Source organism: Populus trichocarpa, chromosome 5, assembly GCF_000002775.5.
Source record: "Populus trichocarpa isolate Nisqually-1 chromosome 5, P.trichocarpa_v4.1, whole genome shotgun sequence".
NCBI classification, from domain to species: domain Eukaryota; kingdom Viridiplantae; phylum Streptophyta; class Magnoliopsida; order Malpighiales; family Salicaceae; genus Populus; species Populus trichocarpa.
Window position 1 is genome coordinate 9,000,140 of NC_037289.2, and position 12,486 is coordinate 9,012,625.

General features: G+C 33.1%; 2 protein-coding genes across 4 annotated transcripts; one reads left to right on the forward strand and one right to left on the reverse strand.

The window, feature by feature from the left end:
- Window positions 1–4,469: 4,469 nt before the first annotated feature.
- Window positions 4,470–7,567, forward strand: LOC7486584 (tubby-like F-box protein 2). 3 transcript variants are annotated; one of them, XM_024602150.2, is made up of 5 exons: window positions 4,470–5,214; window positions 5,324–5,721; window positions 5,817–5,904; window positions 6,350–6,479; window positions 6,571–7,567. In XM_024602150.2, exons 2-5 carry the CDS (start codon window positions 5,368–5,370, stop codon window positions 7,241–7,243), a joined length of 1,245 nt encoding a protein of 414 aa, XP_024457918.2. In that variant the 5' UTR covers window positions 4,470–5,214; window positions 5,324–5,367; the 3' UTR covers window positions 7,244–7,567. The 3 variants fall into 3 exon arrangements, with proteins under 3 accessions (XP_024457918.2, XP_002307367.3, XP_024457919.2); XM_002307331.4 differs by having other exon boundaries at window positions 4,471–4,734; XM_024602151.2 differs by lacking the exons at window positions 4,470–5,214; window positions 5,817–5,904 and having other exon boundaries at window positions 5,541–5,721.
- A 1,461-nt stretch (window positions 7,568–9,028) lies between these two features.
- Window positions 9,029–11,402, reverse strand: LOC18099265 (anaphase-promoting complex subunit 10). The gene is made up of 6 exons (XM_006383120.3): window positions 11,059–11,402; window positions 10,871–10,931; window positions 10,701–10,793; window positions 10,536–10,606; window positions 9,414–9,518; window positions 9,029–9,294 (listed from the first exon to the last, which is right to left on the reverse strand). The coding sequence occupies exons 1-6, from the start codon at window positions 11,235–11,237 to the stop codon at window positions 9,225–9,227; spliced, it is 579 nt and encodes a 192-aa protein (XP_006383182.1). The 5' UTR covers window positions 11,238–11,402; the 3' UTR covers window positions 9,029–9,224.
- Window positions 11,403–12,486: the final 1,084 nt, after the last annotated feature.

Genomic DNA, 12,486 nt, shown 5'->3' on the forward strand with positions numbered 1-12,486 from the left:
CATTAAGGAGAAATGTGTGCAAAAAATGAGATATTTTTAAGAAAATTTCCAAGCCCATTAACCGACCTGTCAAACAAACCACTGTAACAAATTTCCCTTCACTAGAAAAGAGGATTGTCTTGCTTTCTCAATAGTCACTGAGAGATCAGAAGAAAGAAAAGATATGGCTTTTACTCTTCACCACTATGAACTCCCTTTCTCACCTTTTTTCCATCAAAACACAACCTTCTCTCTTCAATCTTACCAGAAGCTCACCATAGAATCACAAAGATTGTCGATAACTCATTACTCCATAAACCAGAATAACAACAAAACTCTTAGAACATGTAAGTACTGTAAAACCCAGTTCGACCCTTCCCTTAACCACCTTCGAGCTTATCGCTTCCACACTGCTCATTTTGGAGGTACCGTTTTGTTCAATTTCTCTTATTCTATGATGAGGTTTTTTCATTGTGAGGTGTTTTGATTTTGATTAGATTATTGCTTCAAGACAAAATTTTGGTTGTCAATTCATTACAAAGGATTTCAACATCAAAGAGTAATTTTTACCTACCACTTTCTAAACAAGATCAAAATCGAAGCCCACCCATTCTTCCTATTCATTTTCCCAAACCAAAGAACTACTCTTAATCTCTTTCCCGTGCATAAAGCCATCATGAAAAAGCTTATAATTCTCAATCATAGGCCTACAGGCTACATCCATCATAGCCTACAAATATATATAATCTGTGTAGTGTTTATATGCAAGAATATACATAAAAATTGCAGCACAACATAACTACATGACCTAACAACGAAAAAAACCTCAAAGTTGCAGATCGCAGATCACTCGACGGTAGGTTGCAATTTACAGATATAATTCTTTTCCACTCATATTGATTGATTTGCTTCCAGGAGTACAAGTCAGTGGAGATTTAGATTTTGGAGAATAGTTAAAAAAAAAAAGAGAAATGGCTGAACTCTGAATGTGAAAGAGAGGAGATTGTAGAGATAGTTTGTTACTTTGTTTTGAATTTGGAAGTTTGGATTTTGGAATGCTCGAACTGGAGGCACTTTGAGAAAAGGAGGCAAGTAGTCAGACACTTTGAGAAAGAGAATGTTTTTTACCTTTTGGTGCAGCCGTGCAGTTACTGCACAATATATAATATATTCCTTATAAACTCGTGAAACTGGATTTAAAATCGTGATTTTACACGATTTCAACCGGTTTCACGATTTTAATACGATTTTGATACGATTTTGTTATTTCTCAAGTTTTTAAGCCGATTTAACACGATAACATATATTACGAGTTAAATCGTGATTTTTACAACCATGATCCCATGTATTAGAAGACTAAACAAGTAAACTTCGAGCTGATATGTCCTACGAAGTTTAACATGAAAGGATCATAAACCATCAAGTGCAAAAACTTTATTATAAGGAGATTGCATAAGTGAAAGATATTTAAAAGTTCATTCTAATAAAGAAGCAACTTGGGAGTTAGAGGAGGATATGTTTCAAAAATATCCATAATTATTTGAAAAGTTCTAGTAAGTAGATAGATTAAATTTGAGGATTGAATTTCTTTAACCAAAAAAGAATACGAGGCCCATAAATTTATTGTAATTGTTGGCCTATAAGTTAAGCTATTTATTAGTCCACTAGTTGGCCTAAAAAGTGTGTGTGTGTCTATTTAATAGCTTTTCTTTTCTGATTTTCTTTCACCGAGAACATCCACTTTTTTATGTTTTGCTGGAAAATATTTCTCTTTAAACCCTGAACAACCAATCATCCATGTAATCCTTATCTTTTGAGTAAATCTTCTTTGTATTTTTCCTAAGTGTTGTATGGTATAGCTGTATGAGTTTTTTCTAAACATAAACTTATTGAAAATTTTAGGGTTTATTTAAGATTAGTTGATATGTTATGGGTTTGTTTGAATTAATTTATATGTGGGTAGTAATATGTGCATTTAAATATGAATTGAATTGAAGTAAAGAAGGGATAAATTAGTGTGTAACTTTGATTAATTGATATATTTTGCTTTAATTTGAGTAAATACCTTAAGGAATTTGAATATTAGAAAGAGAATAGGGAGATATAAAAAGAATTGTGTAGAAAAAATCAATATTGATGTTGGAAAATATGTGTTAAGGTTGAAGATGATGAAATTTTAATTTGGTTCTTGATTTGTAAAAATTATATTTCAATCTCTCGTCATAAATAACAGGTTTTAATAAATAATTGAGATTTATTGGTGGTTTATTATAAAGTTTTTATTATTTCCTTTTGAATTGGGAATTAATTCTATTTTGAGACAAATATATTAATGTATTTTGGAAGCCCTACATACTGCTCATATGTGACTGGTGGGTGTTAATGCTTATCTCGGTTTTTTTTTTATCATTGTAATAAATTATGAGTAAATAATACTGAATATGTCAATGAGATTAATAATAATATATGTATAATAATGAATGTGAATAATATTACATTTGAATGATTAGTTTGATTATCTACTTTTTATTTGAATTATATGATACTCAAATATTAGTCTAAAATGCATTATAAATTTATACAAGTCAGAATATCTACGTTAACATAACAATGTTAGTCTATGTACTCATAATTGAATCTAATTACCTAACTAGTTATTGATGACATCAGCCTATGTGAAAGGTTATCACACAAATATGTTAGTATACTCTACCTAGCAAGGGTGGTTCTTTTGCTAGGACACGTGGCACAAACATGTTTTCTTCTCCCTCAAATTTTTATATTGGATTTTATAACTTGTAGTACTCTAAAAAAGTAACATATCCTGGATTATGCTTATATATGTTCTTGGTATGCTTAATCACACTTATATCATGAATAACCTAGTGGATTCATCATACTATAACTTAGTTTTTTTATTTGTATATTTGATACTATTTATTTAACGAGTAGTGGAAAACTCATAAATTTATTATTTCAATCTTTTCAAGTATATAGTGTGTTAGCTAAACAAGTACCATTTATTAGGAGGGAGTCCTTGTTTATACTTTAACTTGGTATGCGTAATACTTCTTCTTCATTTGAGATTTTTGATTTTTGATACTCATTTTGTAAATATGATATATGATGTTGTGTATAGCTTGAATTCTACAATTACAATAATTTCTAGGTTATTCTTTTTGGGTTATGTATGCAAGTGTATATTTATATATATGATCTAGTAATAGAGAGTGATGATTTATTTTTATATCATTGCTTTAATTTTTTTAGTTCTAATAGAATTATGTTAAGACATAAGGATTAGCATAGACAAGGCGGTCCTAGGAGTGCCTTTATCTGTGTCTGATCATGTACTTAAATTTGGGTTATGACACAAAAGTTGCTTATTAGTTTTTTATAAGTCAAAATAGCTTAAAAGTAAATTTTTGAATTAAAAAACCCTAGTTTGATTTTCCAAACACCTTTTTAGTAGTCGCAAATTAGGTAAGCAAATAGTGCATCATTTGTTTTTTCTTGAAAAATAAAGGATGATCCACCCTATTTTCCAAATAAAAAAAAGTTAGTTGCGAGGGTCACCCAAGCCTAAACACCTAACCTCTGTGTATTGGGTCCATTATGCATTTTTTTTATATTAAATTTCATGAAATAAATAACTTTAAAATAACTTTAAAATATTATTTTTTAAAATAAGATTATAGTTTTTTTTTATAAAACTATCAAATGTTTTTTATAACTCTTTGTAATTTGTATTTGTTTTTCTTGTTAAATTATTTTTTGGTTTCTTTGTGATTTTTTTAATTATTGCATAATTAGATAAAAAATAAACAATTTATAGTAGATTCTTCTTATATTTTCTTAATACATCTGTGACATAATAATAAAAACATTTTTTCATTAAGATTTGATTCTATGATTCTTATAATGTTTTCCTTAAAAAAATAAATATTATGATAAAAAAAATTATCAAAAAATTGCATAAATAGAACAAAGACTTTTTAATTAAAAAATGATTTTTTTTATTTCATATTGTTCATAATCTTTTTCATATTTATTTTTATTACCGTTGGTTTTTATTAAATAAAGTATATTATAAAAAAATTATATTTTTTTGTTAAGAAAAATAGATTAATTAAAAAATTAAACTAGGAAATCATTTTTTTTATATAGAATTTAAATTATTAATTTTTTATAAAAAAATTATTAACATAAAATTAAATAAAAAAGTTTAATAATTACTCAAATATGATAATAAATATCTTGATTTGTATTTATTATGAAAATTTATTATTTAATTTATTATTAATATAAACATCTCTTTTTAATATTTATTTATATATATAATTTCTAATTTACTCAATTAAACATTCTCGTCATGATTTTATTCACAATTAAAAAAAAATTACGAGTTAAAAATATGTTGTCAATAGCCGCACTTTTTTTCTTTTTTCTTTTTTGGTTAAAAGATATATTTTAATCCGTCCCGCAGGAGAGGAAGTGTAAATTGGCTGTTTGTTAAACTAAGAGAAAAAAAAAGTGAAAACAAAAAGATGGGCTAGCTAGCTGGATCCCGTATTAAGGGAGCAAATTTCGGTGCTCTATATTGAAAAACTCTACTTGAAACCCACCACGCTGCTTCTCCTGGTGGCGTTGGTGGTGGTGCCGGTGGCGCCCTCTTTCAACGTTGTTGGTGGCGGTGGTGCTGCTACACATGGCTGTTACGAACCTTGGCTAAGGCTGAAGCCTAACAATGGCAAAGTAATCAAAACATGGTCTTTATTGCTAATCTTGGGTTTCGAAACTGCGAAGTTTTGATTTTTATGTAATTTGAGCTTGGTTTGATTAGGACCCATTTCTGGCCTACATGTATAAGTTTGGTTGGTTTTGAGAAATGTTTGTCTTTTTGGATCTGAAAGTTGCCATTTTGCGTTTATTTGCCGTGGGATTCTTTTACTAGACATTGTGATGTGTGTGTTTTGGTGAAAACTGAGAGGTTTTGGATAAGGGTTGATGCAATTTAAGAAAGTTATGATTTATTTATTTTATCTGTAATTGGATCCTTCTGTGTTTCCCTTTTATGTTAGAATCTTCCTTGATTTTGGAGTTTCAGATGGGTTTGCGTGTATTTGATTATGATTGCTGTTAAGCATTATACTTTTTAGACTTGGGATTAAAGATTCCATTAATAACATGCAACAAATGGAACTGCAGTCTTGGATTTACATACCAATGGAACAAGTTGGGTTCTTTTCTTTCGTTTTTTTTTTAAAAAAATTTAAAGGGAAATAATTATGTTTTGATTTTATTAAGTTTTGTATTGATTCTCCTTGTTTTTATGTTGTTGTAGTTGAATATTAAATGAAAGGATGAATGTGCTTGTTGTAAGTTAAGATGTCCTTCAAAAGCATCATGCGTGAATTCAAGGAAATAAAAGAGGGGATTGGAAGCATATCAAGGCGAGGAGTTGAAGGGAAACATTGGTGTGGCAGGGTGAGGTCACATATTGCACCAGATGAAACACGAGAAGAAACTGATCAGATTGACCAGGGCCAGTGGGCGAATCTACCGCCAGAATTGCTTTTGGATATCATTATGAGGTTAGAAGAGAGTGAGTCCTCATGGCCTGCTCGTGTCGTCGTTGTTCATTGTGCTTCAGTCTGTAGATCATGGAGAGAAATTACAAAAGAGATTGTAAAAACTCCTGAGCAATGTGGGCGGCTGACGTTTCCCATATCATTGAAGCAGGTACTGATATTTTTCTTCTCTTTTACCTATTGCCTTTTGGTTTACTGATTATCTCGGATGCCTCTTGCTTACTTGTCTTTGTTGCCTGAAAATAGCCTGGTCCTCGTGAGTCGCCCATACAGTGCTTTATTAAGAGGGATAATGCAACTTCTACATTTCTGTTGTACTATGGTCTGGTGCCTTGTAAGTCATGTTATTCTCTTGCTCATGCTTGCTAAAAAAAGAAGATATATTTACCTTTGTGGCTTGGCATGAAATGCTTAAGAAAAACTTCTGTAATTATTTCTCATCGCATCTGGACTGAGTCAGAAACCTATGGTGAGCAGAATGCATACATGATTGGTGATATTAATATTAAACCCTCTTCATTGATCGTACTAAGAACCATGACATTGCAATGGTTGGAAATTTGGGAGCTTTTAGCATTTTAATAGGAAGCAAATTACCTAACTTTCCAATGATACAAGTTTGAGCAACTAGCTGCCTTGAAGTATATGCTACTCCTTCTAAATCTTTCTGTTCTATAGAACTCTGAGTGTAGAGAGCTCCATTAAGTGCTTATTGACTGGAAATGTTATTTGTTACCTTTTTTTAAAAAAAAAAATTTAACATTACTATCAATTGACAGCTGGGGGTGAGAATGATAAGTTGCTCTTAGCAGCTAGAAAGATCAGAAGGGCAACATGCACAGACTTCATAGTATCTTTGGTTTCAGATGATTTTTCTCGGGCCAGCAACACATATGTTGGTAAATTGAGGCAAGTTTTCAAATGTGAATGGATGTTAATTATTTATCCTGAATTTTCTTCTATTCTCGTTCCTAATAATTCTTTGGAAAATTTATGCCAGGTCCAACTTTTTGGGAACCAAGTTCACCATGTATGATAGTGAACCTACATTTGAAGTGCCAAGGCAACTGGCAAGCCGGACAAGTCGTAGATTCAATCCCAGGCAGGTGTCTCTGAGACTGCCTGCATGTAACTACTGTATAGCTACTATCACGTATGAGCTCAATGTTCTCCGCTCAAGAGGACCGAGGAGAATGCATTGCATAATGCACTCTATTCCAATGTCTTCCATTGAGGAGGGGGGCACTGTCCAAACACTAACATCAATACCAGAGGCATTTAACGGCCAATTTCCTCACCTGTCAAGTTCAATAGGGAAGGAATTGGTCTCAGATAATAGTTCTGCAAGCCCCTCTCGGTCACCAGTATTAGCCCAAGGTTCAGAAGAGCTCCTTGTTCTTAAAAACAAGGCCCCTAGATGGCATGAGCAACTACAGTGCTGGTGCCTAAATTTCAGAGGGCGTGTCACTGTTGCTTCCGTTAAGAACTTCCAACTTGTTGCTAGTGCTGAACCATCCCACAATGTGCCTGCTGCAGATCAAGAAAGGGTAATTTTACAATTTGGAAAAATTGGAAAAGACATCTTCACGATGGATTATTTCTACCCGCTTTCAGCATTCCAAGCCTTTGCGATCTGCCTGAGCAGCTTTGATACCAAACCAGCCTGTGAATGATAACCATGGCGCTTGGAGATATTTGCTTTAGTAAACTAAAACGTTTGCCCTAATTTTTTTGAAGCGTTTCTTCACTACATGCCAAGCACATTATGCAATGCCATCACAGCTGATCTTGGCAGTTCAATCAGAGCTTTTTTGTGATCGTGGAATTTGACTTGTTTCACATTTCATCATCCTAACACTACGGAAGTAAAAGAAGTTCAGTGCATAGCATCTAAACAACTCTGTAGTTTTTTCCTGTTGGACAATTGTATAATTGGTGAGAGCCTGCGTTTCATTCTAGTATATTAACTATTAGATAGTGTTTGTCATTGTGTTAAATGTTGCTTTTCATAAATGTGTTAAAATATTTTTTTTATTATTTTTAAAGATTTATTTTTAATATTAGTACATTAAATCAATTTAAAAATAAAAAAAATTAATTTTAAAAAAAAAAACTCAATTTTTTTTTTAAGAAAGCATGTGTCGAAGGAAAAAGAAACATTGCCTTAGAACCACTGGTTTAGCTGTAAAAATTACCACGTAATGTAGTAACTTTATTCCTATGCTTGATATCATTCTCTGGCCAGCAAATTTTGTGGTTGCACTGCAGTTTGCCTTGGGGATGTACTTGTGTGGGTCTTTTCATCTACTACCACAGGTTCCCCATCTGCAATATTGACAACGTCTTCCAGTCTTCCCTGGACTACATTTGCTGGCTAAGTTCACCTTTTGTCAAAGCATGTCGAAAACTAGCTCCATTCTTTTGTTACTTGAAACTCCTTTTAGTCGCTTACTTCATGTCTTTTTACCCTGTTCTGATACGTTTGATGTTCCTTCATTGGGCTTTTCCCCTTTACCCTTCCCTGGTGGTTGAGCAAGAAAACCTTGAAATCGGCTGCTTCTTTGGGATTCCTGAGATTGCTGCTGACAAGCTTGTGCTTGCTTAAAGTAAAAAGAAGGTTTGTCGCCCTAACCAGCAATGGAGAAACAAAGACCGATATGAAGGCCTCCACTTGTACGATAAAGATACAGTGATTTAGCACCGAGGCTTGTACCCAGCGGTCTTGGCAGGATTTCTCTGCCTATGCATCCTGGGTTCAAGCCTCAGCATGCACGTCTGTCACCTCCGCGGTGTCTTACCTGTCTACTGGGTTTGCAGGGTGTTCAGTGGGTCCGAGGATTAGTCGTGGTGCACGTAAGCTGACCCGGACATCCCAGGTTATCAAAAAAAAAAAAAGATACAGTGATTTAGCACCGAGGCTTGTAGCCCAGCGGTGGTAGGGTTTCTCTGCCTCTGCATCCTGGGTTCAAGCTTCAGCGTGCACGCTTGTCACCCCCGCGGTGCCTTACCCTGCCTGCTGGGCTTGCAGGATGTTCAGTGGGCCCGGGAATTAGTCGTGATACGTGTAAACTGGCCCGGACACCCCGGGTTAAAAAAAAAAAAGATACAGTGATTTACGAGCATAGAAGATATGATTTCTTCACATAATTGTTCTCGAAATGTTTCAGGTCCAAGAATCTAGTTTAAAATACAAGATACAGCATCCACTAAAAGATTTGGATGTTCATTTGCACTAAAGAAACATGCTCGGCACTTTTGGCGGCATAAAGTGCTTTTAGAAAAGCTTTGTGATTCCAGTCTATCTGGTACGTTTTGCATCTTATTTCAATAATTTTGGTCAAAGCCAGGTTCCATTAATGTTTATCAATATTGGGGGACAAAAGGAGAATTTCAGGTGCCAACTCTAGCTTCGGTTCCACCTGCTCTCGGTACCTGGAAAATGATTATAATTGCCTCAATTTTTAAGCAGAGTAACAACATTTTATACCCATGTGATTCTCAAAATGACAAAATCCTTATGAGGCTCAAAGAAAACCCTCTACAATATGGCTCTTCATCATTCTTCGATGGTCTGGCTACTTTTAGCTACATGCTTCACCTCTCCTCTTGAGACAGTTTCACAATTCTTCTCCTTTGTTGGCAAGGTCATATTTCTCATCTCACAGAGGAGTACATAATGAACTCTCTTGAAGTAAATTGAAAAGGCTGATGCGGAAAAGGGTTCCTGAATTGAGCATTTGAAAAAAAAAAAAAAGAGGGGGGGGGGGGGGGGGGTTCAATCAGTATACTTGTAATCAGAAACTGGTGAACAAAAGATTGTGCACAGATAAGTAGAAGACGCACGGTCGAGGTCCATAAACTTTGATCTGGCGTACATGGGTATCCCTTCCATTAAGATGATTCGATAGCACAGCAATTTGCAACATAAATGTGTTAACAAATGTTTCCCTGCCAAAGATACAGTTCCAATATTAGGAAGTCAATTGCTCATTTCATAAAATATTAGACAAGATCAAAACATCAATCCAGCTGACTGTTGCTTCAATGTTCAGTAAATAGGAGACCAAAACAATCTCATGGTTCAATCACATGTGATTGAAATCAATTCTCTTACAACTTTATTTCAATAAGTTTCAACAGAAGTGTCTATACAAAGTTTCAAAATACCAAACATGTATTATGTATCTGTTTTGTCCAGCATGCTTGATCTAAGCCCAAGGTCAGAAAAGAATACAGAACACGGTCCTATAGGACTACTATTTCAATATTAGACATAGTCGCTGAGTCATTGCTGAATTGATGTAATTGAACTTGAAACTTAGATTCTTAACTTTAAAACAATTAATTGATGGCAAATCATGGCCGCTTACTTGAAAAAAACAATAACGTGGTATAACAAAACACATTTTCATGTTGTATACGATTCTCGACATAGGATGATAGGAAAATTCCAACGACTCAAGACCATCATTCAGGATTTACCCTCGGTTGAATTGAACCCATAATCTCAGTTTGGACAAGCCTGTAAACATTTCCAACTCAGTTGTACTTCAACATTCCTCAAAACAATTGATGACTTGACATCAAGAAGATAAAAAAGTAACTAAAAGTTGAAGGAAATGGTAGTAAGAATAAATATTTTATCCTCTGCCTTTCATCTCCCATAAAGGAAAGGAAGAAACTCCATCTTTGATTCTCGATTTCTAGTGCTAATAACAACTAACATATATCAATAATCATGATCAACACAACAGGTAAAACAGGTTATTAGCTTTATATTTCACGATGATAAACTTAATTTAGTAGCAGCCAACTAAGTTTATCATATTCAGAAGAGCTAGATTTGGACAAGAAAAAAATGAAATGATGAGAGACTTGGATAATGCCTATTTAGCATCACTAAGCAAAGAGAATTAATACAATCAGCACAGAGGCATAAATATAATGGCAGTACTTACTAATTACCTAGGGTCATTTCCAGATAAGGACAGATAAACCCACCCAGTTGGCTTCACAAGCTCCATAGTCTTAATCTCCTAAAACAAAATTTATACCAAAACCAAAATGAGCCGCCACAAAAATGATTTTCAATTACAAAAACACAACAAAGTACAGAATACAACAAAATACCTTCAAATTATGAAAACCATCACCAGCACGAATCGAAATCTTACTAGGTGTATAACTCTCATCCAGCTTAAAATCCACGTAAAGAACAACTAACTAGAAAAACACAAAATTCCCACGAATTAATCCTAACACACAAAAACCCAATTAACCAAAATAAAATTATTACATACCTGCAGCTTCACTTTCTTCTGAAATTGAATATTAACCAAATGCGGTTGTGCTCCATCTGACCTAAAACAACAAACAGATGAAAAAGATTCAAACTTTATATTCAGAAACTCAAACCTTCATTTCTTCTTTCAATAAAGACTCAAACTTTATCAGATAAACGGAGAGACAAAAGGGTATGTTCGTTAACTGCCAATAAGTGTCAAGATTGTCATCTCTAAGAGAAGAGACCCCATTTCCAGGTTTGCAAGAACTAACACTCCAAGCAGCTTTTTTTCCCATTTCTCTAAGATCATCTTCAATTACCAAGTGCTTGTTTCCTCCTGTGATCTTCCCTTCTTCTTCTCCTTCCGATGATTCTGTTGCCATTCTTCGTTAACCAGTATCAGGAAGCACTGTAGGAAATGTAAACTTTATGCCAAACCAGAATTTGAAATCTTGCTTCTGGTGAAAGGAGGTAAGAGTTTTATAATTGCTAGACGGCTTGTCGCTTGGTTTTATAGACGGTTGCCGTAGTTATCAAGTAACTGGCATCGCTAAACTACTTGCCGTTGCCGTTAAAAGGCATATGACTCTATCTATCAACTTGTTGGGCATAAAAAACTCAGATAGGATCGAATTACAAAATAACTTATTCTTAGCGTATTGCAAAATACCAGCATGAAAGGCTGCTAAAATTAATAAAACCAAATACATTTCTGCAAATTGCTCCAGAAGCGGTGGAGGATATAGTGAGAAAATTGGATATCTTTTTCCTTGTCAAGCAGAGACAAATGTTGTCATCAACTCGAGAGCAAATCGTAAGATATATCTACAACTTCATTCGTCAGATGATGGTAGCATCAGAATTCTTCAACCACCACCATCATCATCATCATATACTAAAAACACATAGTACAAATGATATAATTGAATTTTATTTTTTATTTTTTAAACGGTCACGGTTACTGTTTTTATTGTAAATATGACAGAATTAAATTTTTCACTAATTTTTTCACTACAGCGGTGGCAGATTTATAATTTTTATTTTTTTTAGAAAATAAGTTTTTTTTTTCTTTTTATACTTCATAATTCTATTATTTTATATTTGGCCTATTAATCACCATTTGTTTTCTTGTTTTCATTTTTAATTTTTTTTTTAGTTTTTCCTTCATTTTCTTTACATTGTTTTGGAAAAAATATTATTTTTTATTCTTTACACTTGAAATCGCTCTATACTTAGCTTATTTATATCATTTTTTTTGTTTTTATCTTCATTCTTTTGTAATTTATTTTTATTTTTTTTTCTTTTCACTTTTTCTTTTTCAAAAAATTCATATACAAAGATTGAGGAAATTGTGTTTCAATATAACAAATGCAACTTTGTTTTATTTTTCTACCGCGTTAAAAATGAGCTTAAAATCTTACATATCTTTATTAACGTATATGATCTTCACTATATTTTATTATATATAATTATTAATTTTTTTTATTCACAGTTATATTTTTTTACTCGTTGTCAAAAAACATGTTAATAATACCTACACATTAATACATTTGCGTTAGAAAAAACAATTATCCAACCTGTAACAAGGCAAGTTGAATAGATGTTTTAATATTTTTTTTGTATTTATTCACA

Bases quoted from the DNA above. Each gene is read 5' to 3' on its own strand.
- LOC7486584 (XM_024602150.2), top strand. From the start codon at position 5,368: ATGTCCTTCAAAAGCATCATGCGTGAATTCAAGGAAATAAAAGAGGGG. The intron at 5,722-5,816 runs GTACTGATATTT...GCCTGAAAATAG, and splicing joins TTCCCATATCATTGAAGCAG to CCTGGTCCTCGTGAGTCGCC. The intron at 5,905-6,349 runs GTAAGTCATGTT...ATCAATTGACAG, and splicing joins GTACTATGGTCTGGTGCCTT to CTGGGGGTGAGAATGATAAG.
- LOC18099265 (XM_006383120.3), bottom strand. From the start codon at position 11,237: ATGGCAACAGAATCATCGGAAGGAGAAGAAGAAGGGAAGATCACAGGA. The intron at 10,607-10,700 runs GTATTTTGTTGT...ATTTTGTTTTAG, and splicing joins ATGGTTTTCATAATTTGAAG to GAGATTAAGACTATGGAGCT. The intron at 9,519-10,535 runs GTAATTAGTAAG...TATCTTTGGCAG, and splicing joins TTATCTGGAAATGACCCTAG to GGAAACATTTGTTAACACAT.